Genomic DNA, 20,859 nt, shown 5'->3' on the forward strand with positions numbered 1-20,859 from the left:
CTGCAGAATAATAGATTTTTTATATTCTATACGGGTATCAAATTGGTAAAACCTGCTGCGTAGGAAAATAAAAATCACATGTCTGAGTTTATTAGAGACACAACGTTTCGATCGTGGACCTTTATCTGGCACTGTAGCATTTGAGGCTGACAAACGTCAAACAAATTATCTTCAATTAAAGTAATTTGGAAAGCTCTTTAACCTCCTGTGATTAAACAGTTAAAAGAAGTAAGAGCAGCCATCTTCAGCATCCTGTTTTAGTTTTGGCCTCATTTTACGCCACAAACCCAGTGAGCAGCAGCAGCAGCAGCAGCAGTGCGGACACCAGCAGGGTGGAGATAGAAAGCAGCCAGAGAACGTTGAGAACATGTCATCACATAATGACAGTCTCAGCACTAAAGACACACACTGCAGTTTCTCCAAGAATAGCTGCTCAGTCAAACTGGTCAAAGTCAGCGAAGGAACTGAAAACTAGCTGGAAGAGATGTTGTTAAAAAGGGCTTTTATTCTGTCTTCATCATGTACAAACTTTTTGGACAAGTTAAAATAATAATAAAGTCTGACAACTGCAGTTGCTTTGCTTGTGGTTTTTTAGGTCAAACCAAATTAGCCGTATATATAGCAGAGCTTTTAAGTACATCAGAGTTCAAAACATTAAACATAGGCACTGGAATAGCTTAACAGACAAATGTTTTAAGACTACAGCATTGTTCAAAGGCGTGCTCCGCCACTAGCAGGGAAAAAGCTCTTGCATTTCAGATAATAAGCATGTATCCACAAAAAAAAGTCCTGTATAGGAGGAGCAAAAATACAAGTTGTCACAGACTTGGAGGTTATAGTGGCAGCGTGTGTTGCTGTGCTGAGCTGGAAACCACAGGAATGGCCTATTTTGGGAAAAGATCTCCTCCTCTGAAAGAAGAAAGCGCAGCTCGCCTCCTCACTGAGCGACCAGGATGTCTGTGGGTAGGATGTCTGGTTTGCCACTCGGGCTCTGTGATGTCTCCCCTGACCAGGAAGAGGGGGTGACCTGATTATAGAGGACATCCTGAGAGACAAAAATTGGCTCTTTGAGATTCAGGGTGTACATGAGGAACAGATTGAGAGCCACCATGGCGAGGAGCGGGAAGACGGTCAGGCCGGAGCCGAAGCCCCGCCAGGAGCTGCACGCGTTCAGGCTGATCCAGTAAACAAGCCTGTAGAGGATTGAACATAAAACAGGAAATCAGATCAAGTTCAAACTTCACTGATACAAACTCCTCCCTGGCGGTGTTTTATAGAGCAAGATTACTAGTTAAACTCCAGTTAAAGAGGGGAAAGAGGTATTCAGAAAACCTTAAAAAGTACCAATACAACCATGTTAAATTATTTGATTTTGTTCTTCATATTAAATGGGCAATATTTGCTGTTACTCTGTGGCCAGCTGTTTCTTCACGTCACTTTTCTTTATTGTGAATTGATCTGTGTTTTATGTCTCAGAGTCTTGAAGGAGCCCTTTTAAAAGGACTTTTTTTGAGCCTCACCTTCCAAAGATGAACATGAAGACCAGTATAGGCACCAACTTCAGCTGGTCTTGAGGCAGTAAAGCGGCCATGACCACGAGGTTGAGGACGTAGAGGAGTAACTGCTCCAAGGACGCCGTGACGAACAGCTGGTGCACCGCCCGCCTCCTTGGAAACGACTCCCACAGACCGAAGGAGGCTGTGCAGAACTGGCACGCTGCTCCCATGAGCATCGCTGCGAAAGGATCAAAAAGGAGCAATAAGTCAGTAAGCATCTTGAATCGTGGCCATCTTTCCACAAACAAAACTCCTAGCTGCACTTGATCTCGTCTGACTGAATACTTTGTATAATAATCTTCATTTGAATACTGCAACTGCCGGCCGACAGAGGAGCCTGCATGCAAATACTCCTCACTGTCCTCAGCTTGACAAGTGGGTGAGAGGTAAATGATCTGGACAGGCTTTGGTCTTGGGTGTTTCTGCCACCTGCCATCTTATTTCTGGTCGCCCATGGATGGAAAATGATTAAAATATTCTGAACAATTAGGCCACAGCCTGGGAGATGAGAGGCTAACCCCTTATTGTAGTTTCCATTTAAAGCTTTGTGCAGGAGAAGGAAATTATGCTTCTCTCTAGAGGCCCGGGGAGACGTCTGCTGCACACTGAGGTTGCAAAGCACATGAAATTAAAGGGGACAGGAGACATTGAAACATTCCGCGACGAGGCGGCCAGACAAACCAAATCCTCTCTTAATCTTTATCTCATCGTTTGTGGGGCTCAGGCGGCTGTTTTTATTTATGTCAGTGTGCAGGTTTGTGATGCATACCAAGCAGGATGGGGACGGCTGCCACCACGCAGCAGCAGAGAGTGAAAACGATGCGGCTGGCCATATCGGGGCAGTCTGGGGGTCTCATGGGGACATAGAAATAGAGTGCATAGAGGATCCCGGCTGCACACAAGAGAGAGGCCAGGACTGAGAAGAAAGCAGGAACTCGGCCGCTCTGACAGCATTTACACTGGCAGCAGCGGCACCAACACTGTCCCCGATCTGAAGCGTCGTCTGCGGCCTCGCAAGTCTCTCCCGGGCCCTCTGAGCTCCACACAGTCAGCTCCACGCTCTCCGGCGGAGGACCTATCAGAGGCCGACCCTCGTCCACGGTGCAGTCCAGATTGGTGGATTCTGGACTCCATCTCGGTGTGTCTGTGCCGTTGGGAAGGTCTCCCTGAGAGGCGGGGGTTGGAAGGCTGATGCAGTTTTCCATGGCGTCGTCCAAATTGTGCGCTGTGATGATCGGACTGGAAAGAGTTGTATCCAGCTCCCCGCCCTCTGTCTGATCTCCACGTGGCTCCTCTGGGAGGTCGTCGTTAGGCTGATGGTGGCAGGGAGCAGAGCCTGTTCAAACCAGAGCACATTTTAATACCCGATCCAAAACCAGACACTGAGCCATCAACTGCAGACTCACACTAATCAATCATTCACTTCCTGCATGTCAAAGTCTCTCATGTAACATTTTGGAGAGGTGGGCACATGGCTGTATTAACCTATTAGGATGACCGTAGGAGGTAAAATGCTGTTGGGCCCCCTACTGATCTCACCCGACCATGAACCGTGTGGTTCCCTGTCACTGAAACCAACCAGGACTCCTACGCCAGAATATTGCAACATGATCACAAGTTTTCTTTTTGTCATTGGTTTGTGATATTTGGTTGAAGTAATTCAGGAATATGCACCACATGAAAACAATATGAACGGACATAACTACAGTCCTGAAACCAGACCCTCTAATACAGGACCACACAATGAGGTCACGATGCACATTAGTTGAAAATTGGATTTCAGTGTTGCAAAGTCCGTAACGAAATTAGCAATTATTCAAATACACAAGACAAACAATTGACAGAGAACTCGGAGCCTTTGGGGTCTCTGGGGATCTGGGGCCGTGGCCGGTTGATAATTGGGTACCTTATGAATAAATATTATATTATCATATACTATATAGAAACAATTGTTCACTGTCCATCAAAAATCTGGTGGTAATGTGCAGAAAGAGGAATTGTAGACATCTACAAATGTTCTCCCAACTTTTACAAAGGTGTCATTCAGGCAATCGTATCAACATCCAAAAGTTGAAGGATTGCAAACATTCACCCACTTCAGATTATAGAGGTCTCCCTTCTGCAGCACTCTAGACTCTAAACATGCCTTCAACTTAGTCTCATATCTGTTTTCGACTTAAGTCCAGAAAACTATTTTTCCTACCAAGTTAGTTCATTACAGTATTTAATGTGTCATGCACATAGCCGGTCCACATGGACATTATATGCTGCTGTTGCAGTGGTGAAATGTTTGTCAGACAGGAACATCACTTTTTACATATAAAAAACAAAGAACTTTATCTCCTGTCAATGCAAAATTGAAAGTCAAAGAGATGTTTTCTACCACCACACAGTGCGTTCTTATGTCCTCAGCTCTACAAATAACTTTTATTATTATATCAAAACTTGTATGCAAGGCATGGATGTGGATATCTGCTCAACCTTAAAAAAAAACCCTCCTTTTATTGTGCACATGCTTATTAACTGTTGCTCCGCTGTAATCAGCCCTGACTCGGTCTCATCTTTTTTTGAATTCAGTCTGGACTCAAACTCATCTTCAGCCTTTGTTAATTTGTTCCGGCTTCCCCTCAAACCCTGCAGCTCCGTCAGACAGACAGTAAAAAACAATAATAACTCACTCCTTGGCTGACTAGTTGCTGGTGGCGGTTCAAGGGAGCGCTGGGAGCCGCAGACGGAGTGGGAGGACGAGTGCAGCTCCTCCACCGAGGACTCGGGACTGTCTGATACCGGCGCCAAGGAGATCTGAGTGTCCAGGTCCAGGAAAGGGGAGAAGGAGAGTCTGGTCGGGTCGATGTCCTGGAGCTGGTTGATGATGTCGCTGATGGACTCCTTCATGCTGTCGAGCTCCTTCACATTCTGCTGGTTCGTGGCCTGAAGCCCCGAGGTGCTCATAGTCGCAGCCTGAGAGGAGCAAGAATAGGTCAAAAAACAGTTAAAAACAGCAAACCAGGGTCCAGTAAAACCACCTCCATTCTCCTCCAAGTGTCAGAGAATCCAAACCAGAATAGCCTTTAAAAAGCATCACACAGCGTTTCATCTTTATTTTTTTATTAAATGGAGTTATTATTTACTGTTTTTCAAGCATCTGGTGGCACACAAAGACAACACATCATCATAAACCCTGACAGAATATTGAAAAGCATTAAAAAGCTGTCAAAACCAAAACAGTTAAGACGAGTTCAGAGTTGTTTTTAGTCCCCTTTATTAGTTGTTTTAAAAATATTCAGTTTACCACTTTTAACAAAGGCAGCATTTACCCTCCAAAAGACATGCATAAATCTTAAACCAAAACTTTACTGGGACTTTATGTGGCGTGATGTCAAACTGGCCATGTGAGGAAAGGGGCTTTTTTGGGGGGAATAAAGGAAATCAGTGTCGATGTGTCCGTGGTTGTACAATCATCAGCACTGACAGGAAGTCAGAGTTTATCTTCCTCTGCAAGGTAACACTGCCTGCAGGTTTGAATTGTTATCATTTAAGATTGTAGTTTTCAGGAAACCCTTTCATTTAAAAATATACATTTAAGAATATAATGAAACAAGACTAATTAACAGCTCCAAATATGTACAGACTGGCACACACTGTCAAAAATACATATTTCTACTCCTGTATCCAAAAGATGCTGCACACAAAACTGAAACATTCGATCACACAGCCGGGACACTGAGGTCATGTCTTTATTTTTTCTTAGAATCTGGAGATTTCAACAACAGTGTTGACAAAACACTTCAAACACATTCGACAATTAAAAGCGTATGAATGGTGGACGGTGCAGGCTCGTTCCAGTGAGTTCAGACTCAATATATTTGACTGAAGTATTTGGTAGAACTAAGGTTAGACATCAATACGAGTCTGTAAAATACTTAAGTTTGGGTAATATATCAATACTTTGCTTTATATTTTGTAAAATTACACTTATTTGCTTTCATTCCGTGAGTTAAATGATTGATACCATCATATATATATTTTCTCATCTTACTTTTTGCAAGAAAGCGAATAAGCATACCCAAATTGTTGAACTTTTTCTTTAATTAAACGTATCAAACTGCGAAATGACTCAATGTTGAATCAAAAGCTTTTCTTATTTTCATTATGGGCCAAAGGTAGAAATGTTACCTTCTTTAAAGCCACAAACTTTCGATACTTGTCACGTTTTCATACTTGATGCTGCAGACACATTTCAGTTATATTTAAAGTAATATCTCTCCACCAGAATTTAAACCCAGAAATTCATGACCTTAGTGTTTCTAATATCTAATCCCCTACATGCAGCTATGTGATGGAGCGGTATTTTAGCACAGTGGTTCCCAACCTTTACAGCTTGTGACCCCGTATCTCAGGTTATGACCTCAGTGTGTAAACAGTGATCTTTGTCTTCCAGGATTTTAAGGAGTTTTAAGGACTAAAAAGTTTAACTTTAAAGTATCCAGTATTTCACTTATGTTTACATGTCTAGGGGCATGGAGAGGTGACTGTATCCGATATTTAATTTTTAATTTAAAGAATGTTTATAGGCCCAAGGAAGTGAAAGTATGCAGTATTTCACAAGACAATAGAAAACATAGATGAATGGGATGAAATAAATTAGTTTCTGTAATATAAATATGTTTACTTGATCGTTCCCTCAGATTCATCATGGGCCCCTTAAGGGCTCCTGCACTGTAACAGCAGACAGCTGATTAGAAATAACATAAAGAGGATTATGTCACACAACAGGGCAAAATAAGTTAATTCTAAAATATTATTGGGATTTCCCATTGGGAAATATACAATACATTTTATTTAATGAAGATAATAAGACCTATATTTATTACCAGCAGTGGGAAGTATCTAAGTACATTTACGTCAGTTTTTGTTGTAATCTGAAGTAACTTTTCAGATAATAAACATGTGATCAGTTTATTAAATGTGATGCATTGTTATCAACAGTACATGAAGCAGTTTTAATACTAGCTTCATCTCGACTAACTACAACATAAAAGTAAAATAATTTAACAATTCAACACTGACAGTTGACATCCTGCATGAGTACTTTAACTCTTTACACCTCAAGTACATTTTGTTGCCAATACAAATTTAAATTTAAATGCAGGACTTTTACTTGCTATGGAGTATTTTATAGTATGCTTTTACTGAAGTAGATGGTCCAAATACTTATTTTACCACTATGGTTACTTTTAGGCTCCAATATAAAAACGCTAAATATACTTCTAGGAGTTTGATTACTACAGAAGCGTCTGATAAGTAACACCTATCTGCCGTTATTTGAACTGCATGGTGAATTTCTGAGGTTTTCATTAACATCTGCAGACTGAGTTTGGAGCATTTTCTTCTGGATATTTTTTGGCGCACTTCCAACCGTGCCGCAGAATCGGCACGCAAATCTGCGGCGGGGATGTTTCTCCAAACAAATGGGGACTTTACCATGTATAGAGCGCAAATTAGGACTCGTCGGGCTTTTGGGTCGGAGGAAAATAAATATAAGTGGAGTTTATCGTGGCTGTGGAAACACGCGTATAGGGGGCAATGTGCTCCTACTCCCCGCTGAAAAATAACCTTTCTCCCCATGCTGAGCAATCATTTCTTTTAACAAGTACTCTTCTACAAATCAAGTGAAGTGGTTTAGTACAGCGGCTGCAGGAATTACCCAATTTGATGATAAATAAATCCAACGCGCCCGCATGAATGTGCGCGTAAAGGACACACAAGTCTTTCTCAAATAGCAGCGCTGAAACCTTATATTCTGAGGCCATTCAGCAGCAATTACAACAGTTAACAATCAGATTTCAGACACAGATGTGAATTAATTTAGCCCAATGAAATGCTGGTGGAATGCTTTATTCAAGTAGAAACATGCTGCGCGTACATGTACTTACTTTAGTCGGAGGTTACAGAGTATTTGGTGAGTTTACTCTTCTTGCAGTATAAAAACAACCTCTCCGTCCTTCTCTGCCTTTCTTCCCTCCCCCTCCGTTTGCTTTTTGTCTTCCAGGATCCTGAACTTCTGAATCAAATTTCAGGACGGACAAAATACTAGGATTTTCCTCCGCCCACAAAAGAGTTTTTTTCTTTCTTTCCTGGGTACCATGTCCAACACCATATGGAGCAAATAAAGCCAGAGGAGGAAGAGGAGGAGGCACTTTGTCTCAGTTTACCTCCACATTCAACATTAACAATCACATTCGTCACAAACACGAGTTTAACTAAACAGGACAGTAAACATTTACACTCAAACTAAACCTCAGTACTCCCGTAATACGCACACAGGTGATAGTGTGTACTACTGCGTAATGACTTTACTGCACTGTTTAAGTCCTGGATCCATTACTATTATCTCATTAATGAACTACAAGATGTTCACAGGAAGATTATATCTACTGTGAAATACGTGAACATGCGGCCCCTTTGTTTACTTATTTACATATACACATTTGTATTATTTATTAATGGCTGGTTACATAATACATGTATAGGCCTATTGAAATGATTAGTCGATTGATATCTTATTAATCAGCAACTCATTTTATAATGGCTAAATAGTTTATGTCAGTAATTTAAAGTCTGAAAGCATAAATACAAACATTTGCTGTAGATAAAGTATATTAGTGTATTGGATCAAATAAAATACTATTTGAACAGGTCACATAAGGCCACATCATTTAGTAAGATTTTATTTCAAAACAATTCATTAACTGAAGAAATAATCAGTTTATTTATTTTGGGATCACTAAATTCATATAACATATACATATAATACTGCCATCATATAATATAGCTTTGTTTGGGTATTTGTGTAATATACTAATAAAACTTAAGTTGCTGATTTAATTTTCTCTCAACAAATTAAACCTTTTTGTCTTATTAAGCAGTTTTTAGAGTAGCTATCAGAGATGCCAGTTTTAGATCAAAAATCTGAGGCATGCAGATGAGTTTAATATGATCGCAATATTTCTTTATTAATACATTGAACTGTAATCTCTAAAAGGGATCCCACCGATTCTACACATCTTTTCCATTTGCTCTTTTGAACCACGACACACTGGTGACCCTTTCCTGCTGCACAGGAAGTGAAGAGTTGCATTTGCTCAGCAGCAGGAACAGCATTATTTTAGAAAAATAAAATAACTGCACCACAGAAACACCACTGAACACCCAGTGAAGACATCCCAAAAGATAAACAATAACACCCGACTTTGATGAAACACACCAGCAGACAGGACGTTGACCAGGATCAGGCAGTCTTGTGGAAAACGTATTATATCATTTTAAACAGTAACAGCATAAAACAAACATGATTTCATTGTGCTGCAACACTGACAATAGCCATAGCTGTGCACGCTATCATATTCCTCCTCCTCTACATCACTGTGAAGCAGCTTTCATGACACACTTCTCACCTCACGTTAAGAAACGTAGATCTAGTATTAAATCAAATACTGTTTCACTAAACTGAAACAGATTACATGCGACAGAAAGACAATATGACTGAGAGAAGTGCTTTATTTTCCGATTTATTATCCATGACTTGCATACAAAAAAACAAAAAAAAGCATATCTAAAATATACAGAAATAACAGCCGTGGATTAGCAATATAAATCAATAAATTAAAAGAGCTCGACTATAAACAGATTTCAAGTTTTTTCTTGTAAATATAAACAGTTTATTGCCCTGTGGAATGAGTCTTGGAGAAACAGGGTTTCGGTGACAAACGACCAGCAGCATGTTTGAAATACCGACGTGCCGTCTTTTGAAGTCATCGGGGAGGAGAAAGGAGGGAGAGCAGGTCCACCACAAAGGTTAGCTAGTTCTCACTGGATTCTGCTTTTGGCCAAAGCATTAAGAAAGAAAACGCGAGCCGTGAAAGTCACAAAGTAGTTAAAGTGAGGGAGGGGGGCGGGGGATGGGGGGGGGGGGGGGGTCCTGTTAGTCCTCTGACAGCAGCCTGTGGAAGTGGTCCTTCCTCTTCTTCAGCACCTCCCGAAAATCCTCCTGAAAAAAAACAGGAGATATTGGAAGTGAATGATGAAACCGGGGAGGAAAGACCGCAGATGCTGCAGCAGATAATCAGCCGCTTTATTCACAGCTGACTGAAACATGTACAGGCTGCACCGATGATGTACAAACACTTCAAACTATAGTCCTGAAACAAGTACAACGTTACACTGAAACACACGTATTAATGGCTCAGTTATTTAACCCTGCAAATACTTTTGATACTCAAGTATATTTTAAGAGTCAAAGTTTTTCTTGTTGATTCAGATATTCCAACTTAGGATGTTTTCTAATACGATTACTGATCTGATACCAGTGCCGTCTTTCTCCCAAATCTTAAATCTGTAGGGCTGCAACTAACAATTACCTTCAGTATCCATTAATCTACTGATTATTTTCTAAAGGAATAGCTTGGTCCACATGTTGGAGCTGCAACTATTAGTTGATTAATGGATGGCTCTAATGATCAGTAAACCTGGTTTTATGTCAGGTAACATGTGGCCAGCGGTTGCTGTAGCACTAAGAACTGAGTCGGTGGCTCGCTGTGGCCGAGTGAGCAAGTAGTACAGTTAACCCCTGTATTTAACACGGGTCAGTCACATTACGGCCAATACCCGATCTGTTTCATAAGATACTTACTTAAATCCCAGAACTCATAGGATTAAAAAAAAAAAGACACAGAGGCAGCAATCTACAATCTAATACTTGCGATATGTAGTAATCATAGAAGCTGATAAAATGACAGACATACCGCTGCAGACAGCTTCTCCATGTAGGGGATGAGCTTCTGGAGTTCTCGGTCCTCCGACTCTCCGGACCAGCTCTTGATGGGAATGGTGTTCATCAGCTGCAAAAACACCAAAAGACTTCAATGAATACAAACGACGACGTAAGTGTGTCACAGTGTAGTCGCAATTGCAAGATAATATCTGACCATCATCTGATTACCAACATGGAGGAACAAAAGAAAATATCTTTGATGTTATTCAAAGACAAGTGATGAAAGTCTATATTTGTATTATTGTCAACCAAGATATTATATTTGCATCCCATTTTTTAAAGAGATGGATGAACACGTTGATGACTTTGGTCCTTTCATTGGATGTGCTGATAATAACAAAACTGTAGAATATCACCATACAATAATGACACAGCATTACATTTCAAACCAGCACCCAAAAGTCGCCGTGCTTACGTGATACGGGTACGTGTGTGGTGCGTTGTCCAGAACAACCGTCTTGGCGAGATCCCTCCCGAGAACGCCGAGATCTTTGATGTAGTGGCCGAGAACACAGGCGCAGTCGTCCTGATACAGGCGATGTCTGCAAGACAAGTCATCAACATGTTCACACACGTTTCTGTGAACCAAGCACCGTCATTTGATGAATTGTGATATGGAACATAGGTGCTCTCAATGAGAGCGAAGTTTGAGGAGTATGTTATGATACAGGCAGCACACCCGCGTTTACTGTCGATCGTCTGCTCATCCCGTTTATTTGACAACAACGTGAAGCCAGAAGGAAAGCTGAACTCTACTGTCCTCACCATTATAAGTCACTCTGGAGCTAAACCCCTCACACTGTCAAACATCACAGAGTAACCGACTAACCCACCAACAGACCGCGTAATATCTCTGAGCAGCGTCAGGAGGTCAGTGTGCTGCTCACAGACGGGTCAGCAGCAGGCCAACACTGAGCCCGATGAAGCTGATAAGAGTGCACGTCTCTGCGGTCGAGCAAAGAGTTTATGAAACACAAGTGGAAGCGGATCTTATGGAGACATACCGAAACAGTTTTCTCTGAGGGTCCAGGATGTCCAGTATCTTCTCAGCATATTCCTTCTTGGCACATGTGTAAACAAACAGCTGGAACAGAACACAAAACAACAGCTGGAAGAGATTCCACACAACCAGACAAAGACTACATTTTGTTTTAATATAGAAAGAAAGAAAAAAAAAAAAATTTAAATATATTGGTTCAGATGAAAACTAATTAAAGGGGATGGAAGAGCATGGTGATATGGCCTAAAAATAAAATCGATTATGTTTTCATATCACATTCGATTCAAGAGTTTCATCTTTTCTATCCGTTTCATTCATTCACCAATGTGAACTATAAAACTAAATATGAGCTGAGTCACTATTGAGTCAGTAAAAAAACAAACACTGTGGACAGAACTGGTCCAGAACCAAATGCATCATTAAAAGACCAGACAGTTTCATTTGATATCAGAGTAACTCAAACTCTACCTCATAGGTCTTTGCCATGGACTGCAGGAACTCTTTGACGTGTGGCCGTAGGATCATGTACACCTGTTGATGAGGGGGAGGAGAACAGAATAAAGTAACACGTTCATACAGACGCAGTTCCTATTCCATTATCTAAAACGGTCAACTAGTTCACTTAATCTGGATTCAGAAAACAAGTATTTTTTTTGCAATTCACTGCAGCACTGAACCATAAACAGTTGGCTGTTAATGTGAACATGCTAAACCATCTTTAAATCACAGATAACGGAATGAAATAAAGAGACAACATGGTGGAGATGAGTGTTATTGTTAGTTCTGGTATTTCTCCAGATTAAGACTAGATTTCCTCATATCCCCTGCCGTCCCTCACTGAAGAGGACTAACACACCGAAAGAATCGGTCAATCATCTTTCCACTCTTTTCTTCCACCTGGGATCATCAGCTCAGTGTGCGTGAGAGTCAGAAGCGTGCAGTGAGGGGTCACCTTGTACTGATGGTCCTGGAAAGCTGTGTGGAAAGTGTACTCCGCTTCCTCGATCACATTCAGAGAGCCGAACATCAGGGTCTCCTCCTAGAAGGACGTAAATCAATGTGACTTCAGTTTATTTCACATTAAAACCCAAACCAAATACTAAATGGGAGGCAGTGTTAAATTATTTTAAAAACGGATTATTGTGTGGCTCAGTGGAGAGCAGGGTCGTCCTTCAATCAGAGGTTCGATCCCCGGCTCCGCTAGTCGCATGTCGTTGTGTGCAAGACACTTACCCCCAAATTTCTCCTGTGCTGTGCCTACGGTATATAAATGTTGCATAGTAGCCCCTGCCATCAGTGTGTGAATGGGCGAATGACGACATGTAGTGTGAAAGGGCTTTGAGTGGTCGGAAAGACTAGAAAAGCGCTATACAAGTACAGTCCATTTACACCTCAGAACTCATCCTGATACTCCTATCAGCTGTGACATAATCAATAAACACCAGTGACCCAGTTCCATTGGCAGCCATACATGGCCATGAAAACATTAGACAATTTTTCAATCACTTGTGCACCTCTGAAAATGGGGAGATTGTTAAAATGGCTTTAATTCCTAAACGGTTAATGTGATATTTTTGTTATACCCGGTGAATTAAAGCCGAAAGTCTCCACTTCAACCACATATTGACTGCTTCATTTCAAATCCATTGGAGTCGTGTAAAGAGGCAAAATTAGAAAAATTGTGTCACCGTCCAAATACGTATGGCCCTGACTGTATCTGACTGTGCCCATGCGTGAGAGCAGGATACTCACCAGGTCGACCACCAGCGTGGCCTCTGGGGTGCTCCTGGTCTTGGGGGGAATATCTCTGAGTTGGGGTTGGGAATGCTGAGACTGCGACTGTATGTTCTTGATGAACGTGAAGCTGGAAAAGACAATAATGCTTTTAGAAATAGAAAGAATCGCTAACAACATTAATTTATGGAGCAACACTTGCATAACAACACCGCTACATTTTTATTTAAAGTACTAGTCTCTGTTAACTTTATGAAAAAGTAGATAAAGATATGATCTAGTGGGGTGCATAGTTGTTGAATTACCATAAAGGGGTATATGGTTGAAAGAGGCTTTATACTTACGGATTGAAGATCTCATCATCCTCTTCTCCAGCCAGAAGGTCAATGGAGCCAAAACCAAACATGCCTTGTTCTGGGCTCATCAACACACTGCTTCCAGCACGCTTCCCATCTGGACACAAAAAAAAATAATCAAGAAAATGTACAAACTGTAACAGGAACACTTATTACTTCCAGCAAATGTTTGCCATATTTAATAAACTCCACATTGTCTTAATGATGGGAAGCTCTTCGGTACTTTGTTCCGGTCTGTTCTCAATGTTGAGGTCTTGCATTCATGTAAGCTCAGTCTGATTAAGGCACTGCAAGCCTTCTGTAGAACGGAGACTTGCAGTGACAGTAGCTGTACTCACTCTCTTTGGTGGGTGTGAGGAAACGCACGATGGGCGAGTAGATGTTTCTGGCTGTTGTATTGCGAGGAGACACCGGGTCGATCTCCGACAGTATGCGCTCATGACGCACGATGGGCCTGATCGGAGTCTTGAATGACAAATCTAGACCACAAGAAGACAATCAGTCAGAAAATATAAAAAGGAAGAGCAGTGGAGAGTTTAAGGAATTCATATTCAGGAAGAAAGCCCATATTAAAAACATACCAGGTTCTCTGTCCTCAACAGCGATGGCTCTCTTCCTTGCCCGGCCACGGGGCAGTGGTCGCCTCGTCATTGTGGGGATTTCATCATCCGAGTGGTGGGAGTCATCGTCCAAGGTCTCTTTATCCTACACCGTACAAAAAGTTTATTTATTTTTTTTAAACTAGAAGTGTGATTGTCAAGACATATTAGGACTAAAAGACCAAACACCACCATAATTGCTGCTCTAAGAGGTCTTTTATCAAGCACAGCAATGCCCAAAGTCCTATTGTTTAGCTACAGTTGGGGGAATAATGAGAATAACTCCAAATTAATTTATCTTACAGTGTACACATTGTAAGATTGGCTTCGGAAATGCGTCCAAATGTCTGTGTAACTGAAGTGGAACACATCCGCCTAAAATACCATAATAATCTTTAAAGAAGCAGGAATACTACAGTCACTCACTGCCTCGGTAAGTGTACTGATTTGCACAGACGTTCCCGAGCATTTGAAACAGACAAACAGCAACATGAATACTACATGACTGTGCTATTATTGAAATGGAAAACAGACACAAAAAGACAAACGGCACAACAACGCAGATCTGTTTCCGAGTTAAAATGCCAACAAGGTACTATAGTGGCATATCAACAATGCATAGCAAAAAGCCCCAGATTGTGCACTATATGATTGTGTCTGTTTTTCCATTTGCCTTTTTCTGAAACAGTCACAACAAAAGGAAATGACCGCATGCGAGCCATAAACAAAATGACCTAAAACAGCAAGCACACATTGCTGGAGTCCTGTTTGTTTGTCTGCATGCATGAGTCTACTGACCTACTTTTACCAGGACCCTCTTACATGCAACTGGGCCGTTTAATCCTCTACTGCAGCACCAATACACTGTCAGACACCACGTCACACAGCTGCATCTGAACCGTATGTAAAAACGTCACAGGGGGGGGACGCTAAGGTCTGGTGTTGTCTAAATGTTGAACGCTTAAAGCATCCATTGAAGGATTTTTAGCCACGTGTTGGATACGACTGTATTGCTTTGTCTATTACATTCCGTTGACATTTACGTTGTAACGAGGAGCAAGATCCAAGATTGGGAGCATTTCGATTGCCTCTAAACGGCTCTCATGATAGCTAACAGTGCTAGCAGTGTTCCCTTGAAGGGGAACCGACGGGTCATGGCTTTGCTTCTGTCGGGATCAGCTGTAACCACCGTATGATGACAGCATGTATGAGCGGTGGTCGCGAGTTTACCTCTGGGGCACGCGCATATGTACCTAAGCACGTGTAACATCACACACAGCAGCTGCTAGCTAACGTTAGCGACGCCGTCCGACGTTACCGTTTAGTTTCACCATTGGCTAACGTCCGTAGCATTATAATCAGATCAGAACACTGAAACGAGGCTACTTATACTACTAAATCCGGCAATTTAGTACACGATGTGTATCGTTTTCACGAACGTATGTGGGGCTGTTACAAGTCCACTGATTGAGAAACTAATGTTAGTAAAGGGTCGTGTGTTACCTGGGTTAGAAGAGGGCTTTCTGTCCCCGATACAACATCTTTTATCGGTGTCGCTTTGTTGGACCGTCGGCGGTTGCTCCGCGGCGTCTCCAAACAAGCTGTAACGTCAACGGTTTTTTGAGACCTAAGTCTCATGTTTCTTCTTCAAGTGGGACCTGTAAAAACATCGACACACGAACCACTCTACTGTGATGAAGCTACTTTCTCTAAATCCTGTACTTTGCTCTTCTTCTTCTTCTTTCCTCCACCAGGCTCGCTTCAGTAGAACAGTTTGTTTAGCACCGCCCCCTCAACCCTGTGTGTTCTCGAATCATTTAAAACTGCCGGGGTGCGATAGGTTCACCACCGCAGACACCATTGTTGGGCGGTGCTTCAGAAAGCCCCAGCGTCGAGACCAACACAGAAACGTTGTTTTAAATGCTAATTTACTGCAACATCTCGTTTATTTAAAAGTAATAAATAGATGAACATGACAGTAAAAATACCAGTGAAAATCCTAGATCACATTTTATCAGTTGACAAAAATATACATTATCTCCAGTAAGTAGACTATTGTCAATATACATAACTTTGTATTGCACTAACCTGTAGTCGACAAAGGCAGTGGTAGAACAAGTATTCAGATCAATTAGCAATTTTAGCAGTGGTGGAAAGTACATGTACATTTACTCAAATACTTAATTGGCCTACTTAAGTACAATTTTGGGTTACTTGTAGTATTTAGATTTTCGGCTACTTTATACTTCTAGTCCACTACAATTCAAGGGCAACTGTTGTACTTTTAAATAAATTAAACTATAAGACAATTAAAATAATAAGTTAATAAAGGTAACTTCTGGATTCCCCGTAAAATTGACTCCCTCATTATGCAGAAGAAACTGCTACAAGTTTTAAGCCTGTTAACTAAAATAATCAGTAAAAAGGCTGATGTTGAGCTTTAAGCACTTTTTGGGGCCAGCATCAATATAATGAACACATTTTAAATAAAGACTGAGCTATCCCATTAAAAAGGATGGAACATATTTCATATAACTTATCTTAGGATACATAAAAAAAACATCCAAAACTCTGGTAACATTTAAGAAAGGTGAAATTTTATTAATTTCAGATTCAAAATAAAAGTATTCACACAAACACATATTGAGTAAATAGACAAGAATAGCTCTTCACCCTTCAAAAACAAAGAAAACAAAAACAGATGCATTTCCCGCTGCCACTTCACTGTTACTGTGGTTACTGGTAGACATCCCATTCATTAAAAAAAATCAATTATTGATAGAAAAAGGAGGAATAAGCACACATTAATAATAAAAAAAAAGACTGAAAAGCCACTCATAGTACTAACAGTGGTGCTAGAAGCAGCACTTGTTGTAGTACTAAGTAGTAGCTGTTGAGCTGGAGGTTCCCTGTTGTTGATGCTCAAACTAACCTGTAACACAGAGAGAGGGAGAAAGACACCCCAGAGTCCAAAATAAACCTCTCCGTCACTTACCAGGGTGATAAATATACATGCAGAGAGTATTTTTATTTGTTTCCAGTTGAGATAATGATATGAATACACCACCATACTTTCAATTCAATACAAGCTCACATGATTGTAACTAATCTTAAGCACTAACCAATACTGGTATGTTGGAGTAAATTTCAGACCCTGGTGCCAACTCCCACTCCCTCTTTGTGTACCCACTAAACTGTAACTGTAACTGGGTTAAATACATCAAACTGGAGGTAGAGGTAGATTTTCCTGAGAACTTGTAAGAGACAAGAGCCTTGTTTCAGTTCTGAAGTTAACTTGAAGACACGCAAAGCCAACACGCACTTCACATGCATCTGTAAAATAATCATTATCATCGCTATATTAATGAATCTGCTCTTAATGTAATCTCAGTGTGCCGGTGGTGCTACAGCATATTTAAAAAAAAAAAAAAAAAAAAAGCAAATAAACAATATGAACATGATATAATTCATAGCCCTAAACAGCCATATTTCAGAAATATTATATTTAATGAATCTTTGTAATACAGGTTAATTCATACAACAATTGTCACAGCAGAAGGCATCTTGTTAATTCTCATTTTCCTTGTCCACAGTCCCCCTGATGGAGGGAAAGTCTGTGGTGAAGTTCCGTCAAAAGCCCCTAAACCCCACATGCACCTTAATCCGTAAATGGTAAAGAATTTCCATGTTAGTAACATGGAAACAGGAGTCGGAGTCAATTTTCCAAGAAAGACACTCTGGATAAGGTTTCAAGTGGTTCTTTAGCTACGGCTGTGGTGGGAGTGAAAGCAGCAATATTTCAAGGTAAACATTTGAATGTTATAGCACAGAGCAAGCAAGCCGACCACAAGAGACTCCGAGGGTTTGTGCTGATTGAGAGTCAGCCCCTGAAAATCACTACATTTACTTCCTTCCTTGTCAGGAAATCAAACTCCGAAACAAACAAAATGCATTAAGAATGTGATGAAAATGAGTCGAGCAGAGTCATTGTTTTCTGATCTGTACAACAGCACATAAATGCACCAAACAAGCATACTTTAGAAATCAACCCAAGATTTAAAACTGCATTACCACACAACATTAATATAACTTTGACAGAAAAAAAAGCAAAGATAACTGCAGACACAAAGTCTTGAGTGAGCATCGTCTATCTCACGATGAAAACAAACAGACACATAAAAAGCAGCTGGTAGCATTCAGAAAAAGAACCTGTCTGAACCAAAAACCTGCTAGAAACTCAAAACAACCTCTGGTTTCATGCAGAGTTAAGACTGATGCAGTTTTCACCGCTACCATTGCTCCAATGTTTCTTTCAATAAAGAGGAACCTGCCTGACCACAGCTACAGAGAAACAAGCAAGGCAAGTTTGAATATTTATTGTTTACTGTTTTTAATAAGTAAATTAATCCTGGAAGTGAATGCATCGAACAGCGATTAAGTCTGGGTTCAGTGGAGGATCAAGGAACACCCTCTGGAAACACTGGGGGGAAATGAACACTGAAAGTTCATTCGTTTGCAGTAAATGCTCAGATTGAAGGACACTGAATGTTTGCAGTCTTAGCTCAGACCTGTTTGCGTCTCCATTTAGGGAATCTGAACTGATTGTGCGTCATAACAAAAACCTTCCACTGAGGGGAGCTCTTAGTGAAGACATTGAAGCTTGAACAGAACCCTCAATGATCCCAGGTTCCCCTTGCATAAACAAAGGTGATATCTGATTGTCTGTGGTCCTTACAATCTCTTTCATACTCAAAGTCTTTATGAACCTGCATCAGCAACATTTTTGATGAGGTTTTCCTGCTTGAACACAACCTTCAACAGTCTGAAGCAAAGCAATCTGCTTTATTAGTTCTTGAGGTAGAAACGAGGCTCGATTGTAGTTAGAGGGATGTCCCTTCAACCACAATGAGTGTTTGGAGGTATACAGTGTTCTCATAACGTCTCCTAATTGTCACTACCACGCAATTAAAAACCTTCCCTGAAGTGAGAGCACGAGAGCTGCAGTACCTCCACTATTCAAATGCAAATATCTCACAAAGCCGGTCCATGGATATATACAATAAACATGGATCCATTGAAGGGGGCAGGTGCTTGAATGTTGCCTCAGGGGCCAAAAGGTCACAGGGTCAACTCTAAAAAACCAATGTTGATCCTTTAGATCAGTATTGATTGAGCTCTGCTTTCTCCAGCAATCCTCCCCCCCCAAAAAAACTAATGCTTTCAGCCACAGCATGTCTCTATTTGATTGCCAGCCATTACCAGCAACTGTGACATCTGCTACTCATGAAGACAGACAGACAGAGAGAGAGAGAGAGAGAGGCATGCCAGGCTTTCTGTATGTCACCAAACTGACCGAGTAAAAATATCCTTTTACATTGTGATTTATTAAATTCACAGCTGCTTTCACTGATATCTTTTTGTCCTAGTTATGGCCTATAAACAGATACATTAGCATAACATATAACCATTACTGTAGAGACAATTTTAAGAGCAGCAGTTAGGAGAAGTCTTGAAATCAGACTGCATCAAAACTGCATGAATGCCATTCACATTGTAAAGTCTGCTGGACTGAAGCAACATCTGCAAAACAACTAGCTCTTCCCCACATAAACAATATATGTTGCTAGCATCACCTCCTCTATATCTGTAAAATGACTTCTGCAAATGTTTCTCAGACATATAAACTATTTCATGGGTTGAGTTACACGTAGGTGGTCGGAGCCAAAGAACTGCGGTTTGTGAGTAGCATCAGACACCCAGTGAGAAAATGCAGAGGTTATGAAGAGAAAACCACGCAGTCTAGTCTTGCTTGGCTGCTTAGCCTTGATCAAGTTCAAACTGTGTCCAGGTATAGAGCCAGCAGAAGCCAACCAGTGCCACCTTTAGCTCAGGAGAGTAATATCTGTTGCTGTTGTTTTGACACTAGTGCCACCTATAGGCAATAGCTGTTACAACTGCAATTTTCTTTCCTTTTGTCACGGCTCTATCTGAGTGTTTGAGGTTTTGTAGTTATCATTTTAAAGGCTCAAAACAAGCAAGCTGGCCTATCAAAATGATCTACAAGTGCCGGAGGAAGCTCAGGGGTAATGAAAAAAAGCTTTCAGACAACGTCACACAAAGAAAACAGCAACTATGAAGACATAAAAGTGAAGCAGTAGCACTCACTGCCTGCAGGTGGGTACATCAACACATCTACAAGTCAAAACTGCTGCCGTTACTTTTCTTGCCTGTAGGTGGCGCAGGTTGTCATGCATTGAAGTGGTCTGATAATGCATCAGCAGCACGCCCCTTGTGGAGAGTCAGCTGTCTATCAAATGTGAATAAGTGGGTCTGTGAGTGAATTAGCGGCTTCTCTCGACAAATGAGATCCCATCTTTGCTTTAAGTTCAGCCTCTGAGAAACCTTTTAAAATCCAACAAAAGCGCCACTTTTTTTTTCGAGGAAGTAATAAAACAAGTGAGCATTTCATGATTTTACGTGTCTTTGAATGAGAGTTGTTGGCTGTCCGTTTAGAAAGAGTACCTTTCAAAACTGACCAGTGTTTGAGGTGCAGCTGGTGGTGATTTCCCATCGAGAGGCGAAAACAGAATCAAAGCCGCGACAGCCATCTGGTGATATTTGACTGGAACAGTAAAAACTGATTAGACTGATGTACTGCTGGCTCTCTGGTCATCTCCTGCTGTGTTAAGGCCTCAGAACAGAACCCATTTACAAAGCCTGATTTACTTCCTAATCAGTAGGAATGAGGCTGCTTTGCGTAGGGGTGGGGTTGGGGGGGGGG

At 41.1% G+C, this 20,859-nt stretch overlaps 2 protein-coding genes across 2 annotated transcripts; both read right to left on the reverse strand.

Moving 5' to 3' along the window:
* Nucleotides 1-504: 504 nt before the first annotated feature.
* LOC116390298 (uncharacterized) lies at nt 505-7,579 on the reverse strand. The gene is made up of 5 exons (XM_031859813.1): nt 7,493-7,579; nt 4,235-4,517; nt 2,326-2,892; nt 1,521-1,734; nt 505-1,193 (listed from the first exon to the last, which is right to left on the reverse strand). The coding sequence occupies exons 2-5, from the start codon at nt 4,506-4,508 to the stop codon at nt 938-940; spliced, it is 1,311 nt and encodes a 436-aa protein (XP_031715673.1). The 5' UTR covers nt 4,509-4,517; nt 7,493-7,579; the 3' UTR covers nt 505-937.
* Nucleotides 7,580-9,521: 1,942 nt separating this feature from the next.
* ctdspl3 (CTD (carboxy-terminal domain, RNA polymerase II, polypeptide A) small phosphatase like 3) lies at nt 9,522-15,865 on the reverse strand. The gene is made up of 11 exons (XM_031859380.1): nt 15,582-15,865; nt 14,061-14,184; nt 13,818-13,958; nt 13,468-13,576; nt 13,142-13,253; nt 12,342-12,428; nt 11,858-11,920; nt 11,394-11,473; nt 10,805-10,931; nt 10,361-10,456; nt 9,522-9,606 (listed from the first exon to the last, which is right to left on the reverse strand). The coding sequence occupies exons 1-11, from the start codon at nt 15,714-15,716 to the stop codon at nt 9,541-9,543; spliced, it is 1,140 nt and encodes a 379-aa protein (XP_031715240.1). The 5' UTR covers nt 15,717-15,865; the 3' UTR covers nt 9,522-9,540.
* Between the last annotated feature and the right edge of the window lie 4,994 nt (nt 15,866-20,859).

Source organism: Anarrhichthys ocellatus, unplaced genomic scaffold (assembly GCF_004355925.1).
Source record: "Anarrhichthys ocellatus isolate YVR2014 unplaced genomic scaffold, GSC_Weel_1.0 scaffold22, whole genome shotgun sequence".
Taxonomy (NCBI): domain Eukaryota; kingdom Metazoa; phylum Chordata; class Actinopteri; order Perciformes; family Anarhichadidae; genus Anarrhichthys; species Anarrhichthys ocellatus.